Below are 20,066 nucleotides of genomic sequence, written 5' to 3'. Positions count from 1 at the left end.
TCTACCAGTTTCTACAGCAGAAGGCAGCAAACTGTTCCTGTAAAGGGCCAGACAGTACATAATTTGGGCTTTGCAGGCCCTACAGTCTCTGTTACAGCTGTTCAACTCTACCATTGTAGCATGGAAGCAGCTATAAACAATGCTTAAATGAACAAGCTGCTGGCTGGATTCAGCCCATGGGCTATAGTTTGCCAACCCCTTTCTAGAGTAAGTCAAAAAGTAAATCTCTTTATGAGCTTCGGTTTCCATATCTGTGGAATGGGGATGATCTAGTACCTGCTTATATCTCTGGGTGGCTGGGAGATTTTAATGTGAAAAAGTATATACACTGCTGACCCTAGTACTTGGCACACCAAAGGCTCAATGATATAAATGTCTCTGGTTTTGAGTATTAACTATTTGTCTAATAAACAAAAAGTGCCTTACAAATATTAACTCACTTAAACCTTGGAACATCCTAAAAGGTCTCATCATCCCATTGTACAGATGAGGAAACTGAGATCCAGAGAGGTTACATAATAAGCTCAAGGCAGTCTGGCTCCAGAGCCCATGCTCTTAACCACTCCATTGTATTGTCTCTTTTTTAATGATCTCACTTAATCCTCACAGCAATCCCTTGAGATAGCTACTCTTGTCCCTGTTTTGCAAGATTGGGAAACTGAGGTACAGCAGAAGGAAGTAACTAGTCCAAGTAAACACAGGCTCCACTGACCACAGGACACCAGATTGGATTTCTGCCCAAGTTGTCAACATGTGTAGCCTGACCGCCCCCCCACCCCACCCTCTCCCTGTCTCCAGCTGTGTTTTCTTTGGATCCTTGCATGGCTTGGAGAAGCCGCGTCAGCCCATCTCCCCTCCTGACCATTCTCCATTCCCCATGCCCACCTCACCCACCCCTCAGGAAATGGCCCCCCTCCTGCTCACTCTGCTTGAGCCCATGAACACTGCCACATATGTGCCTGTGTTGGTCAGGGTGGGTGTGCCTGGGAACATGTGATGGGGACCCAGTTGGGATGAGGGGAGGGGTGGGGGAGTGGGGCAGATGTCAGACCAGGAGACCCGGATTACATCTCCCAAACAGGCAGGATGACCACATGTTTCCAGAAAACAGCAAGACAGTACTGCCCCTTGGGGACCAAACATTTACCAAATGGAGCAAAGAGAAAGAGGACTGAGGCTTCTCTGGGGTCAGCCAGGGCAGAGCTGGTGACTGTGGCTTCTAAAGCTTGGAGACCTGGTTTTTTGGTTTCTCCTTTTCTTTCCCATTTCCTCCTTGAAGCCCAGTTCTTTTTTCTATGGACAGAGCCAGCCACCTGGCCTCCAAAGGTTCTTCCAGGTTTGAAACTCAAGGATTCAAACACCTCTCACAGGGTGTTGGTTTGGCAACACTCCTGGAGCCTGCACCCTGCCCGTGGTACCAATCTAGCTCACCTTAGATGTTGACCTCCAGCAGCTCCCGTGTCCTCTCTGAGTTCTTTCTCCTTTATTTTTTTCATGCTTCACTCTCCCTTCCAGTTTCTATGCCTCTTGCAGCCTGCTAGCTGACTCTGACTCACGGGGGCCTCTTTCTTGATTGTCCTCTAAGCCTCCTGTCCTTGCTTTCATCAGCCACTCAGTATGGGCTTCCCAGCCTGTCATTGCTGTGACGAAAGGGTGGAGAATCTGTACGGTGCTGCCTAGATGTTTGGAGTTCATAAGCCAGCAATATGGTTTCAAAGTTAAAAGGGAGTGGGCAGTGACTTTTCCTCTTGACAATAAGGATGGACCGCCATCTTCAGCCTAAGTTTGTCTCTTTTTTGTAGGGTCTTCCTAAAGGTTGCAAGAAGCATCCAACCCATTACAGAATGTTGCATTTTTCCAAGATGCTCTAATGCTACAGTCTCTGGGGGCTGGACATATACAGGCTTTGATCTGACAAGGAATGCCAGCACCCCAGCTGGGAATCTGGAGGACATCACAGACCTCTGGCCTCGCTCCTCCCCTCCACCCAGCTAGATCCATATTGCAGCACCCGGCACCCCACCGCCTGCCTCTCACCAGAGTCTGTTCCTCTCCCAGTCTTCCCCATCTCAGATCATGGCACCAACCTTCATCCAGATGCTCAAGTCAAAAACAGGAGTCATTCCTGACTCCTTATTTCCTTCTATCCCTTATCAGCAAATCCTGGTGTCTCTAACTCTAAATGTCATCTCTCCATGTGCACCAACACTGGTCCATTGCCATTTTTATCTGTCACCTGGACACCTTGCCTCACTATTGTCCCTACCGGTCTAGTCTTGCTGCACCAACCAAAGGGATCTTTAAAAAGTAGGAATCATAGCATTTTACTACCCTGGTCAAAACCCTTATTCATTCCCCACTGCTCACAAAACTTGGCTCTGGCCATGACAACCTGAAAGACTAGGTGATCCACGCCTGCCTCCCTTCCACTCCAGTGCCTTCTTCTACCACTGTTTGGAACTCACAAAACTCACTGAGTCTCATACTTCCTGCTACCAGATACATCCTTGCATGCAGAGCTTCGCTTAGTTCTGTTTTTATTCACTCCGATCTCTACTCAAATGCCACCCCACTGAGAGACCCCTCCCCATCATTACCTGTCATTTCTGTTTAATTCTTTATTGTCTGTTTCCTCCAGTAGACTGTACACTCCTTGAGGGCAGAAGCCTGACACTTATTCATGGCTCTATCCCCAGTGCCCAGCACAGAGTCTGGTAAATGGAAAGTGGGTGGTAATTAGCATCTGCAGATTTCAAAAGGAGGAGATTTTATCATGGACTGTGTGATCCTGGCCTAATTCTCCCCTGAGCCTCTAAGCTCCCTATGCTTCCTGCTGGCACCACCCAACTCCTTGCACTTCTCTGGAGTTCTGTGGAGCTGATCTGCAGCCAGGAATGTCATACTTTCCTAATCTTTTTGGAGGCCTGAACAATCCCGAAGGTCATGGGAGGTGCCCCCTCAGAATCTTAGCTTGCTGTGCAGAAGTCAGGACTCCTTGATCCCATTCATCCCAGGCCCTTTCACCTCACCATCCAGTAGGCCTGTGTGCCTGTGAGCCTTCTTAGGAATGACTTATTTCTCACCTCCAAGCTCATGTGTTCCTGGTGTGGGAGAGGCTGCTACCAGCTTGAGCTCCCTGTCAGCGCCCTGTCTCTATAGTCATGCCTTTTCTGGACCTGCCATACAAATGGAACCATACAGAATGGTGTCTTGATGTCTTGGTTCGTTCTCTTCGCATAATGTTTGTGAGATGCCTCCATGTCTTAGCATGTACCAGTACTTCACCCTTTTTTCTTGCTGTGCAGTATTCCATTGTGCAGATGTGGCACGTTTTGTTTATCTTTCTGCTGAGCGGAGGCCTAGGAGTGGAATTGCTGTATATATAGTAAGTTTGTTTAACTTATAAGAAACTGGTTGCTTGGGAAGAAGCGTTAACTGCAAACAGTCACAAGAGATCTTTTTTGGGGTGATGAAAATGTTCTAAAACTGAGTCGTGGTGATGGTTGCACAACTGTGTAAATTTATTCAAAATCATTGACTTGTTTATTTCAAACAGGTGAATCTCATGATATGTTAAGTGATACCCCAATAAATCTGCTAAAGAAGTTTTTCCCAGCCAGGTTTGAGATGTCTGGGTTAGAAGCTGAGTGTCCTAGGAACTCCTCAGCTGGGCCCCAGACTCTGCTGTGTCCCCCCCCTCTTCCTTCTTAGGTCAAAGCTTCCTCTGATCTCCGACTTTCAGGAAGCTACTGGATGTTACCCTGACTTATTTTTTGAAGAAGTCTGGGATTTAATTCTGCAGACTCAGCTCGTATGAGTGTAAACATCCTAACTCTTGGCCACTCTGTCCAAAGCAGAAAAATGGACATCAGAGAGAATGAGTGGGAGAGCGGAAGGGAGCACCACCAGCACCCCTTGCTCCCATCATGTGGTGACCCTACCACCACTTGGGGATGCTGAGCACCAACCCAGAACAGGGACTGAATCTGAGGTTCAAAGCTCTCATTCAAGCTGCACCTGTCCCACTGCTGGTGCTCAGGCTGCAGAGTTCTCTCCACACCATTCCACACCTCCTGGCTGTGGCACAGACTGTACCCTTCCCCTTTCCTTGCCCACCTGGACAGTCCTACTCTTCCAACAAGATACAGCTCAGTATCACTGCTTCTGAAGCACGCCCATCCCCAGTCACCCCAGTAGAGCCCCATCTCCCAGTGGCAGAGGGCTTATTTACATGTCTGCCTCCCCGGCTCCTCTGTGGGTCCCTGAGGACAAAGAGTCTGCCTTATTTATCACCGGTTCTCAAGGGGCCAGGGCAGACCTCCATACATACAGGGTCCAGCTGCGTGAAGCAAGAGAAGGGAGCGCGACACCACCTCAGACACTTACAGGGCCAGGAAGACCAGAGGAGATGCCCCACCCCCCTCATCTATTCTTGGACTAAATGACTTCTCTCATCTGGCCCCAGAATGGTCAGAGGGCCACTCCCTGTGGAAACCACAGTTTGGGGTGGAAGCCTCTCTTCCACAGCTTTTCTGGGCCAGGCCCACTTGCCTTGGAAATGGCCTTAGTGTTATTTAAACTGCAGAACAGGGTCTGTGGGTGGCTCAGGCCTGGGCTGGGCAGGGGTGCCCTGGAACAGCATCACATGGAACCTCCCTTCCCCAGCCACCAGGATTTCGGGGGTTGAAATGTGAGGTTTCTTCTTAGCAGCTTCTTGCTATAGTGGAAAAGAACAAAGTGGGTAAGGTATGTGGTACCCTGAACCTGTATATATGTTAATTTGGAGATGGCTTTTTCCTGAGTGGAGATGGGAGTCCTCAGAGGCCCACACAGCAGGCTCCCAGCCAGGATGGGCCATAGCTGGTTATCTCAACCATTTCTCACACCCAAGCTCTACTGTGTAGCAAGGCTTGTTACTTCAGAAAGGTTGATAGAGTGCTTGAAAGCCCCAGGATCCTTGCTTGACCTGCTGGCCCCCATATTGGGTGCAGAGGAGTCCAGGCTGGCAGGCACTCTGCCATAGCAGGCAGCTCATGTTTTCCTTGGTATCCTAAAGGGCACTAGCTTGGTGTTCCCACCACAGAAACCAGAGCCAGGAATAGAAGCAGGGGTACCTGAAAAAGTCACCTAGACTTCAACCCAGTGTGGTCTCTTCATAGTCAACAAATATTTACAGAGGGTCAAGCACAACACTAGGCATGGGGACTACAGGGGTAACAAGCCCCAACTCCACTCACAGCCTAGTGGATGAAGAAAACAGACACTGAGGATGGGCGATTATGGGACTACAAAAGAGAGGACCTGGCCTAGCCTGGGTGGAGGTGGGTTCAGGGAAGGCTGCCTGGCAGAGGCAACATCTAAGCTTAAGACTTGGAAGACTGAGTTATGCAAAGAGGAGAAGAAGAATGAGAGCGAACAGCATATGCAAAGGTCCAGGGTCAAGAGAGAACCTGGAACATTTAGGGAGTTTACACATAGTTCAAGATGCCTGGGACTAGAAGGAGGAGAGATGGTTTGAAAGTCCACATCGTGAATAACATGAAAGTATATATAACACCTGACACAACCTATAGCCGGGGCTCTGCCAGGTAGCTGTCATCATAATTTGGTTTTGTAAGCCAAGTGAAAGGTTGGGGACTTTATCCTGAAGTCAGTGGGAAGACATTCAAGAGTTTTAAGCCTAGGGTGACTTGATCAGATTCACAGTATGACCAAACTTCAAGAGATCCCTGTGACTGCAGAGTGGATTATGGACTAGCAGGGAAGCAAGGCTGGAGGACCAGAAGACCAGTTTGGAGACTACTGTAATCATTCAGAAAAGAGGTACGGGGTAAGGGGCTTCAAATATCCCCCAATAGTAGAATAGACAAATACACGCTGGAAGATGGAATCCAGCTATGAAAACGAACTAACTGCGCACAGCATAAATGAATCTGGCCAGTGCAAGAGTGAGCAAAAGCAGGGCAAACACAAAATGGGGCTGTGTAATCCCATTTACATAAAGCTCAAGGAACAGGCGAAATGAAAAGCGATAGTGTTTAGGGATGCTATTAGTTGGCAAAAGTACGGAAGTGATTATCACAGTAGTGGGAACAGTGATTACCCTGAACTCCACACTACCTTGACCTGAGTGATATTTACCCAGGTGTTCACTCTGAGAAATCGTCTCCCATTTCTGCAGTGTGCTCTTTTCTGCATGTGTGCTAGTCTTAACAATAAACAGGTTTAAAAAATAACAGTGCTTGCTCCAAGGTAGTGGAAATGAGATGGACAGAAGAGGCTGATTTTGAAAGGTGAGGAGGCAAGGACTAGGTTGGGAGGCAGATGAGAAAAATGACAGTGTTTAATTTACACTCTGAACTAAGGAAACCTGCAAGATATTGAAGTGGAAATACTCAGCACCACTGTGAGAGCTCAGACAAGTCTCTTCCCCTGAGTAGATTCCCTTCTCCACGAGAGAGGGAATCAGCACGGTTTTATGCAATCAGCCTTGGGTTTTGGCATTGGCTACCCTGGGCTTAAAAGTCCCACATTTGTTACTTCATGGCAGTGAGACCTGGACAATTACTTCACCCCTGCCTCCTCCCTGCAGCCTCAGTTTCCTCATGTATAAATTTGAGATAATCACTTTTACTCTCAGGTTTCTTCAGAGGGTTACATGGTAAACCAGGAGTAGGCACTTGGGGTACTTGGGTCTTTGGTTACCAATTGAGAGAATCTCAACAACGAATGAGAAAATACTTTGAAAACATAAAAGCAAGAACAGGTAACAACCACTTTATAGTTTTTACACTCCAGTATTAATAAGAACTAGCTGGGGAGCTTGTAAAACTGGGTCTTCTGTAAATCTAGAATGACCATATTACTTATAGTCCAAATCAGGACACTTTTGAGAAGGGAGGCAATATTATGCCAAAACAACAGACATAAACCAAGACTGTCCCAGTCTTGTCCAAGGTAAAGCAGGACATGTGGTCTCTCTATGTAGATCCAAGATGGGGACCAGGTATCTCTGATTTCCCATCAAGCCTCCCAAGTGAACTGTATGCTCTGTGAGGGCTTGACCCCGTGCACCTGTTGTGCCACAGAGAGCTGGTTTATCCCGGAGGGCTCATCTCTACTTGGAGCAATCCTCACAATTCTGGGAGATGACAATTGCTAACATTTATTAAGCAACAGGTACTGTGCTGAGTACTTTACAGGCATCACTGATCTCAGTTAATTCTCACCAAACCTTTATGAAGCAGGTGGACTTATCAGAGGAAACTAAAGCTTTAAGAAGTTAAACAACTTCAAGGCCATACATTTGGGATAAAGGAGCACAAGTTTGAACTTAGCCAGACTGATGAGAACCCTAGTTTTGTTCATACTATTGCTTCTGGTTTTGTTGACACTCCCCCAACCCCCTAAGCTCCATGGAGCAAGGTACCGTGGACACCAGAGAGGCTGCCTTACTGAGGCGTCTACAGCCTCTCCTCCACTTGGGAAGCACAAGTCTAACAGTAGGTGGCAATCTTGTCTTCCTTTCAAACTACCACTGAAGAGGTTGGCCTTCTCGGAAAGCCCGAGGCAGATGGAGCTAATGAGTCGTCTACCGGCTCCTATCAAAGAATCTTGCAGGGAGCCTGTCTTGGGGCACCTAGCAACTGCCAATATCCGGTTAGGCTAACTTTTGTGGCCGGTTTGAGGTCTCAGTGAGGCTTTGCGCTGTCAACTAGTAGTCACAGACACGCCAATGTTGGAAAGCCCCTCTTGCATATAGTACACAATATCTCAACTCTGCCAAAATGCATCTTTATTACACGTCTCCCACGGCTGTTTTGAGTTTCTTTTACGTGAGCACTTTTAATTTGTACAACCTCATCATGGGAGGCTGGATTTTGGAAAGGGCTGGAAAATATCGTGGACAGAGGCCCAGAAAAGGAAAGCGACTGGCCGTTACAAGATAGAACAGCGGGGACTAAGACCCAGGTCCCCGCTACGCCCGGAGCCGACGCCACCGGGACTCCGCCCCCCGGGCCGGCGTGGGCAGAGTCCCCGGAGGTCCGCAAGCCGTCTCGCGCCCCACCTGATGCGCACGCTCAGTCCGACCCTGTCGGCGCACCGCCCACCTAGATCCCCTGGCCGCAACGGGTGTGCTCGCCGGGGAAACTGAGGCAGGGATTGTGCTTGCCTGTTGTTCCCTCGGTCCACACCCCAGGGCAAACAAAGCTGCTTTCCCCTCCTCACACTCGCAAGGAATAGCAGTTCAGGATGGGAAAAGGGGGAGGGGGCCGAAAGCAAGCAGGGTCCGAAGAGTCGGCCAACCCGGCCACACTCAAGATGGCGGCGCCAGAGCGGCGAGGTCCCTCAGAGGCGGTACCAGCGCATGCGCAGCGCGGAGTCCCGGCTCGGGACACAAGATGGCGGCAGCGGCGCTGGGGAGGGCGAGGCGGAGGCGGCAAAACGGGCGGTTGAGCAGAACGTGTAGCCGCATCTCCTCGAGTCCGCTCCGGCCAGGTAAGAGCCTCAGGAAGCCATGGTCCCGCCGCGAGCCGCGCCAGGGTCCGGGGATCCGAAGCCGGAGGCGGTGGCCCCTCCGGCGTTCTCTGCTCGGGGCTACCGCTTGCCCTGTCCCTGCCACCGCCGCCATCTTAGGCTTGGGGATTGACGGCCGAGCTGGTGGCCTGGGTGGGAGAGGGTCCGGAGAGCGCTGGGTAGAGCGGCCTCTTGGGCCCCTCCGCTGCTGCCGCCGCCACCGCCTTTGTGTCGGGCTCAGACTCTGAGTCGCCTCAGCCCGGGGGCGGGAGCGCGCGGCGGGGCGGGGGGCGGAGCCCGGGAGATGGGCTGGCGCGCGCGCGCGCCGAGCAGCCCGCCTCTGCTTGGGTTAGCAGAGGGTGGGGGAAGGGAAGAAGGCAGGTGTGCGCGCACTGGAGCCCTCCCCCCACACCCCCGCCTTCGCGCTCTCCCCACGCCTGCGCACTTTGCAATCCCTTTGACTCCTCCCTACTGGGTCGGAGAACTCTGATTGGTGCGTTACTGAGGTGACCCGCCCCATGTTTTCCTACCCGGGATCGGACGCTCAATTCCTTCTGGAGGGTTCCTCTAGTTGCGTAGTTACCGTTGTTTACCCTTTAAGCTGCTTGGCGCTGTTAAATTGTGGTATGCGTGGGGGCTGGGAATCCAAAGGATAATTTAAAACGTTATCTTAATAATAGAGGTTTTCTGTTACAGCGAGTGTGCAGTATGCTTGACTCTACTCGTAGGAACTATAGAGGTTGAATGATTCTGGTTTATAAATAGAAAAGCGGCAGAAGGGTCTGGAACTCGGGTCTGTCCAAACCCAGAGCTGATACTTTGGCCACCGACCTGCTGCATCGAAATCACCTGGGAAATTAAAAAATTAGTTTTAGTCATAAAAAAATTGGTAAGGATTTGAAACTGTAAAATGAAAAAAGTAGATATTTCGTCTCCCACTCATTCTTGGGGTGCATTAATACAAAGCCTTGTGAACTTTGCCTCCCATTTCTGACTTGTAAGATATGGAGGTGAGGAACAGGAATCAGAATGTTTTTACAGCTCCCCCATCCCTCCCGCCTCCCCATCGTTCTGATGCACAGGCAGTTCTGGAAATAGCTGCAGTGTCCCCGTTTGGCCTCTCTAAGCCGTGCTGCTTATGCCTCCTCTGCACAGTTTAATCTACCTTAGTGCATCAGTATCACAGAGTATTTCTTGGGGAAAATAGCTTTTCAATAAAGATGAACATGATGTATTACATAAAGCATTTGCATTTTTTTTAAAGACCTGATTCAAAGAAGTGTGTTTTTCACTGAACTATGGGTAGCTTTGGATTGTGTCCCTGTTTTGATAATGTGTGTTAACTTTTATCTTAGGGGTACTTTGGTCGGCAGGACCAGCTGCACAAATTGTGGGGTCCCTTGAGACGTGGGCCTCCTGTTAAAAATTTATTAAAATATCAAGACAGTGACAGCAGAGCATTAAACTAGGCTCAAGGCTCTCAACATGGGGCCTTGTGTGACTGTGCAGAGTGCAAGGTAATGATGGTGAGCCTGTTGGTTGGAAAGCTTGAGACGTACCATTTTCATCCCTTGAGTCCCCAAATATCCCACAGTGCATCCTGCCCTGTCTTGATGGCTCCCAGATTACTCTGCCATTGTCCATCTTGGTGGTGTCTCTGTTGTGCAGCATAGTACAGTCTGTGACTCTCTTTTCTTCCATTTGCTCTGCAGTTGCTGATGCAAGAAATCCCCTGGGCCCCTGTCCACTTCACTGCTGACTGGCCCACCTGTGCTGAGCCTTCCTTCGGGTCTACTCCCTGCCTCTGTGGGACCCTGTGATGTGGGGGTCCATCCCGTCAGAGAAGAATACCCTCTAATGCTAGTGTTGCAGACCCCAGAGGGTGAGAAAAAGAGGGACCTCGTTCAGCCTTAAGACCTATGGGCTTAGCCCCAAGGCAAAAGAAATCCCTTCTCCCCAGAAAACCAAAGCAGCTGCAGTTTTTTCTTCCCTTGGTCAGTGGCTCCAGACCTTTTTGTTACCATGTCCCCCTTCTGCCCTTCTGTTGTATGTATGTCCTCTTGCTCCCTGCATTTTATCTGCCAGATTGTACCAATGAAGTAACCATTCACTTTTCCCTTCCCAAATTAACAAAGACGTCTATGACTGAGTGTATAATAAAATCAATGTTTTAATGATTCCTATGATGTTGTCAACAGCCAATCAGAACTTCTGATCAGCATGAGATAATCAGTATGACCACAATGAGTTGATAAAATTTCAGCAAGCAAAGATAACTGATGTTTAAATGTGCCTTTGTGGTCTTTCTGTGGATAAAATGTTTGATTTCTTTTGGGTGTTGTGACACGTTGAAAAAAAAGGATCACCAATACAATCTCATTTGGCCCCTAGGAGCCTAACAGCTGGGTTGGAAACCACTTTGGCCACTGAGGCTTAAGCTAGGTGTGCTTTGGTGGGGTGGGTAATAGTGATGCAAATCTGAAGGGGCCGACCTCCTTCCAGGTATTTTAAAGTAATTTTTCACCTGGGTTTTGAGATGGACTGAATTAGATATTCCTTCTCAGTTCCACTGGTTATTTTAACAGCAGATTGCTTCCTGCCCTGTAGTGTAGAATGAGGCATCCAGTTAGATGCCATGTCCCTTCCTGGGCTGGGCTTTGTTCCAGTTAGGTTTTATGGATAGGAACAGGGAGGGGGAGGAGGAGTTGTTATTTCTTCTCATGGAAGTAGCTTCTCAAGGGCAGAATGTTCTGTCTTGATTGCTGCTCTTGGTGCCTTATAAATACTTGCAGAATGCATAGATCTCCTCTTGGGCCCAGGTGCCCTGCTGAGAAGTGGAGAGAGCTGGACTGGACCCAGTTCCTCATCCTGGGAGTTCTGACAGTTTAGTGAGGAGACAGATCCGTTGATAGTCTTATGTGCCACAGTGGAGGTGCAATGACCCTGAGAAGGGGCTCTGATCACCTAGTCTGGGGGGCAGGAGAGCCAAGGAAGGCTTCCTGGAGGATGTGAGCCTAGTGGCAAACCAGAGGAGGATTGGGGAGGGTATTTCAGACAAAAGGAACAATAGATGTGCACCCATTTTACAGTTGAGGGAACTGCAACATAGATCCTGGGGCTCGTTGGATAGTACTATGCTGGCCCAGAACAGGACTGGATTGATTTCGCCGTATCTGCAGGGGGGGTCACTGGGGCCCTCAGTAGGCTCTAACTGGTGGGTAGAGGGTGGAGTTGATCTGCATGCACTCCTGGCCCTGATACCCTTTGGTTTTCTGCATGGCAGGTCCAGTGTGGGTGCTGAGATGGCCAATGAGAACCATGGCGGCCCCCGGGAGGAAGCATCCCTGCTGAGTCACTCCCCAGGCGCCTCCAGTCAGAGTCAGCCCTGTTCTCCAAAGCCCATCCGTCTGGTGCAGGACCTCCCAGGTACTGGCAAGGGGCAGTGGTGGGGTGGCTGGGTAGGAACGGTGCCCTAGGAGCAGCCCTGACCCTGGCTGGGTTCCATGCTTGTTTGCAGAGGAGCTGGTGCATGCAGGCTGGGAGAAATGCTGGAGCAGGCGGGAGAACCGTCCTTACTACTTCAATCGATTCACCAACCAGTCCCTGTGGGAGATGCCCGTGCTGGGCCAGCATGACGTGATTGTGAGTGCCAGCCCAGGTCAGGGCTCTCAGAGCAGCTTCTGGCATCTTGGCTTCCCCAGATGTATACTGCACAGCTGTTATGTGCCTACCTGGGGATATAGTGACAAACAAGATAAGACATTGTACTTGCTCTCATGGAACCTAATGCTCAATAGAAGAGATTGACACATAAACAGGTGACTCTAATAGTGTGTGATGTTGAACTTGTGGGCACTGTGCCCATGAGGCAGTTCTGAGCAAGCTAGACCTGGTCCTGTCCTTGCACTCTCAGGGGCGCATGGTTTAGAAGGGGCCAGTAGGATTATGGTGTGGCATTTGCATGAAGAATAGTGTCAGAATACAGCAGGGATTCTATCTGGGTCTGTGGAAGGGGAGGACACAGGACAGGCCTCTCTGAATTCGTGACTAAGGTGAGGTGGTTAATGGAAGTGGTAAGAAGGAAGGCGGAACTCATTTCATGAACCAGTGTGTCAGTGTGATGGGGAAGTACAGGCACAGGCTCTCTTTTGGAGACTTGGGCTTTGGATCCCTGTCAGTTGGGGCAGACTTCCTTTCCTGGGCACAGTCAAGCCAGTTGACATTCCCATTTTACAGATGAAGACACTGAAGCTCAGAGAGGGGAAATGACTGGCTCAAGACCTCAAGCCTGTAAGAGGCAGAGTAGGACTCACCCCTGATGTGATCTCAGGACCACAGTGCCCACCCTCAGATCACCCATACTCCTGGTGTCCCCTGAGGAGTTCCGTCTGTGGGGCATATAAGTTTTCCCTTTATCCCTGACTTTTGATTCTGGTAGTTAAGGAAAATAAATTAACATGTACCGAGCATTGGTCTTGTGCCAGATGTCATGATAAGCTGGTCATATTCATTGACTCATTTAACCATCTTCTCAATGGCAAGGCAGGGCTTAGCTTAGCTCTTTTGAAGGTGAGGGAATTAGGAATGGAAGTTACAACCCCAGGGTCACACAGTTGCCAAGTAGCAAGCAGGAGTGGAGCCCATGTTCTTTCTGCATCCCAACCCCCTCTGCTCTTCTCCAGTGAGTAGGAGCAGGGGCGGGAAGGTACCAGGATTCCACAGTACTGGGGCCCCTGAGGCACTGGCCCTGGTCACAGCTCTGCTGGTCTCCCTCCACTAGTCGGATCCGTTGGGGCTGAATGCGACCCCACTGCCCCAAGACTCAAGCTTGGTGGAAACTCCCCCGGCTGAGAACAAGCCCCGAAAGCAGCAGCTCTCAGAAGAGCAGCCAAGCGGCAATGGTGTGAAGAAGCCCAAGGTGAGTGTGGGCTCTTGGGAGCTGGCTGGCAAGCTGCCGGCAAGCAGCCAGGAGGTTCCCCACAAGGGCCTGGCCAGGAGGGGGCTGAGGCACAGCTCACCAGATTCACAGTGCTAGAACTGAAGGCCAACTCAACTGGCCTCATGCCTTTGACTTGCTGCAGATTGAAATCCCTGTGACACCCACGGGCCCATCAGTGCCCAGCTCCCCCAGTGTTCCAGGAACCCCGACGCTGAAGATTTGGGGGACGTCCTCTGAAGATAAACAGCAGGCAGCTCTCCTCCGACCCACTGAGTGAGTCCCTTCTGATTGGCTTGAGGGTGCCCATCTTTGATAGCCAGCCTGCCTAGGACTGCAGGGTGTGGTGGAGAGCAGGGTACCCCTCCGTCCCTTTTTTCTACTTTCCTCATTTCCCCTGTCTACATCCCAAGGGTGTACTGGGATCTGGACATCCAGACCAATGCTGTCATTAAGCACCGGGGGCCTTCGGAGGTGTTGCCTCCACATCCCGAGGTGGAGTTGCTACGTTCCCAGCTCATCCTAAAGCTTCGGCAGCACTACCGGGAGCTGTGCCAGCAGCGAGAGGGTAGTTGTCTCTGGGGTCTTGGTCTCCTTTGTGGCCATCTGTCTCTAGCAAGAGTTGGGGTTGGTCAGCTGGGCTTGGGCGATGGCACAGTGGAGCCCAGTGGCTGGGAGCAGGCGTGTGGAGCCCCAGCTCTACTAACTGCTGGGTGTGTGACCTGGGGCTCATTGCTTAACCACTGTACTTGGGGTTCCTCCCTGTGAGGTAGGTAGGGATGATACCTGCCTACATAAAGGGTGGCTGGGTTCAGTAACAAGAATGATTATTAATACTTCCAGAGTGCTTAACTATTTGCCAGGCACTGTTTGAAGCCTTTTATATGTCTAAAAGGGCATAAAATGAGTAATAATACCCCAGATTACTGCTGTAAGGATAAGTGGCATGTTAAGTGCTCAATAAACTGCAGCTTTTATTGATTAGTAAATAAATATAACTTTGCGGAAATATAGAATCCCTCCCACCCCCCTATTTTACTTTGTGTAACATTTATTAATGCCCTTTATGAAACCAGTGAGTCTCAGAATATACTTTAGGAAGTATGGCCTAGAATGTACGCTCCTGACATAATAGGCCAGGTCTTATTTTACTGTTGTACCCATGCAGTGCCTCCTTGTGTGCCGGGCCACATGGAGTCTGCTAAATCCAGACCTTCATCAGCTCTCTTGTCCCACAGGCATTGAGCCCCCCCGGGAATCTTTCAACCGCTGGATGCTGGAGCGCAAGGTTGTGGACAAAGGCTCGGACCCTCTGTTGCCGAGCAACTGTGAACCAGTCGTGTCACCTTCCATGTTTCGCGAAATCATGAATGACATTCCTATCAGGTACAACGCCACAGCAGGGCCGATCAGGGCAGTTTGATGTGTGTGCTCAGCCCTGTATAGAAGGGCTCTAATTCTCTCCACTCTCTGAGCCAGGTTATCCCGAATCAAGTTCCGGGAGGAAGCCAAGCGCCTGCTCTTTAAATACGCAGAGGCCGCTAGGCGGCTCATCGAGTCCAGGTTTGGCCCTCTCCTGCCCCACCAGATGGGTCTGATTAGACTGGGGGAGGTTAGAGGTCATCTGGCCGACTCACAGGGCTCTGTCATTGCTGTTGGTGGCAGAAGTGGGGCTGGCGTCCAAAGGCAGGACAAAGGCTGCCGTGTAAGACTAGATAGAGGCTGGTGCTTGGATGCAGGTGGCGGTGGGTTGAGAGGGTGGAGCACTTATCAGCCAGCCCCTTTATGCACCCTTAACCTGCAGGAGCGCATCCCCTGACAGCAGAAAGGTGGTCAAGTGGAACGTGGAGGACACCTTCAGCTGGCTGCGGAAGGACCATTCAGCCTCCAAGGAGGACTACATGGTGAGTGGCCCCGGGGAAGGAAGCCAGTGGAAAGGCTGTGGCCACTTCCTCCAAGAAGCCCACTGCTTGTTCAGGCTGGGCAGGGCCCCACAGCAGCCTGTATGTATGCAGTACAGTGGACTTTTGACACTCATTGGTCCCTAGACTCAAGTATATGGAGATGTTTATATACGCTCTGGCTCTCAAAGAACATCTCTGATAAGGTGCTTGATGGAATAATGCTCAGCCACACGCCATAAGCTGCCCTTTCAACTTAATGAATGTTAAACATTTCCCTTGAGTAGATTTTTGGAAACAAGATGGACAAACTGCCTTTTCTCGGGTGTGTGCTCATAATGTGGTTGAGAGCTGTCACTGGTTTCAGTTCCCTCCCTTAACACGTCCAAAACAGTTCTGTTTTCTGGACCAGAGTCATCACTGCTTTACCTCTCCACCAGCACTAGCAATGGGCTTTTTTTTCAGGACCATTTTTCACAAGAGACAAGGTTTCGTACTTCACGATAGTAACTGTGTACTTGACACGTAGAGAGTGACAAAGGTAGGTGTACTCACTAGCCAGAGTGACTCAGATTCACTCATCACTTTCACACATGTGATTCAGTAGAATTGTCAATGCCCATTTATCCTTGCAAGTAGCTAAAAGCTCAAATGTTGAATCTGCAATGACCAAGGACCACACCTTGTAATGGTCTTTTTCTCTGATAGACTGCAAATGCTTTTTAAGTGGGGAATATGCTTGGTTTCTTTCTTCCCATCAAGTATCACAGGATCTGGCACAGTGTAACCCCAACAGTAAATGCTGGCATTTATTGGACATTTGCTATATGCCTGGGGCTTGGTAAGCCCTTAAGGGAACAATCACATTTAACATTTAAATTGCCTTGTTAGGTAAGTATTTTGTGTTCCCTTAATAGTCGAGGAATAAGATTCAGAGATGCCAAGGGATTTGTCCAAGTAATGCAGCTAGTGTGTACCAAAGCTGGTTTCAAAACAAGGGCTTTTGGAATCCAGCAGCTCTCTTCTGCCAGACCACTACCACCCTGATCAGGATTTTCTCCTCCAGGATCGTCTGGAGCATCTGCGGAGACAATGTGGCCCTCATGTCTCAGCGGCAGCCAAGGACTCCGTGGAAGGCATCTGCAGTAAGATCTACCACATCTCCCTGGAGTACGTCAAACGGATCCGGGAGAAACACCTTGCCATCCTCAAGGAAAACAACATCCCAGGTAGGGGGCCAGGTGGCAGGGAGCCAGCTGGCCCTGGTTGAAGGGACAAGTGAGGCTGAGCTTCAAGGCCAGAGACTGTGTTGAAGCCCCTCTTCCAGCAGGTCTAGGGCAGGACCTGCTGTGTCCTTTGGTGGGGTCTCAACACTCTAAGAACTGGGCAGAAGTGATAAGTAAGGGACTGCCAGAGGTGATCAGAGAAAGATGGTCCAGGGGTAAGTAGTTAGGTGGACCTGTATTTAGCCTGTCTCTCTGAGCCTCAGTTTCCCCAAACTGAAGTAGAATACCAGGCTAGAGGATCACATGAGGAGTCAGTGGTAACTCAAAGTGTTTGGTCCCAATAGATCACTAAAGTGTGGTAGCTGTTTTGAAGGCAATGCAGTTCTCATACCTCTGCATGGCAGCGAGACCCATAGACCTGAGGCTGCTTGCCTACCAAGCCCCTGAGCATGGCAGATTAGCGGCCGAGGCAGTACAGAGCATGTGGACACAGGCCACCACTTCTTGCCCCTCCCAGTTGCCTGGCTGTTTGCTTTGTTACCCAACCACCTGAGCCTTGGATTATTCCTCCATGGGCGAAGACTTAACCCCCTAGGTTACTGGGAGGCACACAGTAGGCACTGAGGCTGTCTGGGGGCAGGGTTGCCCCTCACTGCTCTCCCTGCCCGCAGAGGAGGTGGAGGCCCCAGAGGTGGAGCCCCGCCTGGTGTACTGCTACCCAGTCCGGCTGGCTGTGTCTGCGCCCCCCATGCCCAATGTAGAGATGCATATGGAGAATAATGTGGTCTGCATCCGGTATAAGGGAGAGATGGTCAAGGTCAGCCGCAACTACTTCAGCAAGCTGGTAAGAGCTGAGGGACCGTGGAGGCAGGTCTCCCCAGGTGGGAGAGGTGAGGGCTTGACCCAGAGTCCTCAGCGGGAGGCCCGTGATGGGGGAGGGAGGGGCCGCTGCTGAAGCACGCTGCTCGCTCTCCCACAGTGGCTCCTTTACCGCTACAGCTGCATTGATGACTCTGCCTTTGAGAGGTTCCTGCCCCGAGTCTGGTGTCTTCTCCGACGGTACCAGGTACGGGGGAAGGGCTCCCCTGGAGGGAGTGGGGAGGCTGAGCTCGACACTGATGGTGGCCACTCTGCAGATGATGTTTGGCGTGGGCCTCTATGAGGGGACAGGCCTGCAGGGCTCGCTGCCTGTGCATGTCTTTGAGGCCCTCCACCGGCTCTTCAGCGTCAGCTTCGAGTGCTTTGCCTCACCCCTCAACTGCTACTTCCGTCAGTACTGCTCTGCCTTCCCCGACACAGACGGCTACTTTGGCTCCCGCGGGTGAGAACCAGGGACTACTGGGGCCCCTCCTGCCCAGGCCAGGGAAGTTGTCTCCAGAGCACAGAGCCCACCTTGGCCAGCTGTGTCCTGATGCTTCAGGGCTTTGGAGTCAGGCACTCCTGGGTGTAGTCTCTGCCTTCACCCCATCAGCTGTGTAACCTGGGACATGTTGCTGAACCTCTGTGAGCCTGGGACATCCCCTAACCCAGCCTGTGGGTTTCTCAATGAATGAGCTCAGATTTGGAATAGGAGCACCTGGTTGCAGGTACTGAGAAGAATAGGAAGTGGTAATACAGACCTCAGAGACCCTCCAGACTAACCTGGGGGCGGGGGGCAGGGGCGTGGATGAGAAGAAGGGATGATACTGTCTCCAGAAAGAAGACATGGCCAGGCCAGCAGGAGGGGAAGCTCAGCAGCCGGGGGACTGCTGGATGTGGTCGGTGCTGTAGCGCCAGTGGGGTCAGAACTGGATTTGAGCTCCAAGCTGCTCCACGAACCAGCTTGGTAGACTTAGGCTGCCAAACCTGAGCCTCTCTGTTTTCATTCCTTCTATGGAAATTGCCACACCCTGTCCCAGGACACATTTAGGATGAATGTCGGCCTCTGGCCTGCCTCAGTCCATCGCTTCAATGTGGCTGCCTAGAGGTGGGGGCAGCGCCTGTTTTTGGTTGAGGGACTGGGTCCCAGCGGAACTCAATGCCCACCTTTCTCCCCAGGCCCTGCCTGGATTTCTCCCCGCTGAGTGGTTCCTTTGAGGCCAACCCTCCGTTCTGTGAGGAGCTCATGGATGCCATGGTCTCCCACTTCGAGGTGGGTGTGCTGCTGCAGAGGTGGGGCGAGAGGGTGTTGGCGAGCAAGACTACCAGCCACCTGGAAGGCAGCACCTCATGTCGCTTCATGCCCCCTCCCCAGAAACTGCTGGAGAGCTCCCCAGAGCCCCTGTCCTTCATAGTGTTCATCCCAGAATGGCGGGAACCCCCAACACCGGCGCTCACCCGCATGGAGCAGAGCCGCTTCAAACGCCACCAGCTGGTCCTGCCGGCCTTTGAGCATGAGTACCGCAGCGGCTCCCAGCACGTCTGCAAGAAGTGAGTGCCCAGGGCAGGCAGGGGCAGGAGGGCCGGGCCGGCTGATGGGGCCACACTGAGCACCCCCCTGAGCTGCTCCTTTGCCCACAGGGAGGAAATGCACTACAAGGCTGTCCACAACACGGCCGTGCTCTTCCTACAGAACGACCCTGGCTTTGCCAAATGGGGGCCGACGCCAGAGAGGCTGCAGGAGCTGAGCACTGCCTACCGGCAGTCAGGCCGCAGCCATGGCTCTGGCTCCTCGTCGTCCTCCTCAGAGGCCAAGGACCGGGACTCAGGCCGAGAACAGGGCCCCAGCCGCGAGCCTCACCCCACTTAACACACCCTGCGGGGAGGAGAAGCCCCAGGGTGCTGGTGCGGACTGCCGGGACTCAGGCCTCTGGTGCTGGGCGGACCCTGGGGCCTATCCCCAGGAGCCAGGCTGCCAGTGACACAGGAAGATGTTGGCTTGCCGGGGCTCCCCTCCCTGCCCCTTCCCCCAACTTCCCACCTCAGACTCACTCCACGGCCCCTGTACATAGACCCCATTCCTCCCCTTCCTGTCCTCCCCCAAGTCCTGTTGCCGCCTGGTTTCATTTGTAAAAGGAAATACAGAAATTCCCGTAAGAATGTGTGAGGGTCTTGAGGACAGAGAAGTCCAAGGAACCTGCAGATACTTCCAGGACTGCACCCCTCTATATCCAGGCTCCCCTTCTCATGGCCCTGGGCCTTTACCCCCCAGCACAGGGTTCCACACTGCCGCCCCTCACCCCCACCCTTGGGTCCCTGGAGGCTTCTGCCTGTGCCCAGTAGGTCTGAAGAGCCCACCATCTAACTGCAAGCCGCAGAGTCCCGTAGCCAGGTCTGTGCTGATACCTTGGGAGCACGACTGACAGCTGCACCCTGGTAGAAAGCTAGACTCCTGATGGTTCAGGTGTGCTTTACAGGCAAAGGGTCAGGGAGAGCAGCTCAAAGCCACTGAGCCTCAGGGTATGGCTTCCGTGTAGATAGGCACCTGGCTATGCTGCTCTCAGGACATCTAGACATGGAACAGATATGCTCCTGTGGCCCGAGGGGGAAACGGTCTGAAGGTGCTGA

The 20,066-nt window shown here is 51.6% G+C and overlaps 1 protein-coding gene across 2 annotated transcripts; it reads left to right on the top strand.

Moving 5' to 3' along the window:
* The first annotated feature begins 8,365 nt into the window (after window positions 1-8,365).
* On the top strand, window positions 8,366-19,598 carry PCIF1 (phosphorylated CTD interacting factor 1). 2 transcript variants are annotated; one of them, XM_017653430.3, is made up of 17 exons: window positions 8,366-8,499; window positions 10,230-10,399; window positions 11,801-11,943; window positions 12,035-12,159; window positions 13,298-13,435; window positions 13,599-13,729; window positions 13,867-14,021; window positions 14,692-14,839; window positions 14,933-15,016; window positions 15,258-15,357; window positions 16,421-16,583; window positions 17,252-17,424; window positions 17,560-17,646; window positions 17,717-17,901; window positions 18,618-18,711; window positions 18,814-18,989; window positions 19,132-19,598. In XM_017653430.3, the coding sequence occupies exons 3-17, from the start codon at window positions 11,820-11,822 to the stop codon at window positions 19,184-19,186; spliced, it is 1,938 nt and encodes a 645-aa protein (XP_017508919.1). In that variant the 5' UTR covers window positions 8,366-8,499; window positions 10,230-10,399; window positions 11,801-11,819; the 3' UTR covers window positions 19,187-19,598. The 2 variants fall into 2 exon arrangements, with proteins under 2 accessions (XP_017508919.1, XP_017508918.1); XM_017653429.3 differs by having other exon boundaries at window positions 19,080-19,598.
* Window positions 19,599-20,066: the final 468 nt, after the last annotated feature.

The sequence above is a fragment of the Manis javanica genome, chromosome 5 (assembly GCF_040802235.1).
Source record: "Manis javanica isolate MJ-LG chromosome 5, MJ_LKY, whole genome shotgun sequence".
Lineage (NCBI taxonomy): Eukaryota > Metazoa > Chordata > Mammalia > Pholidota > Manidae > Manis > Manis javanica.
The sequence above is the reverse complement of the archived record's forward strand: the minus strand, read 5'-3'. Positions and strand labels throughout refer to the sequence as shown.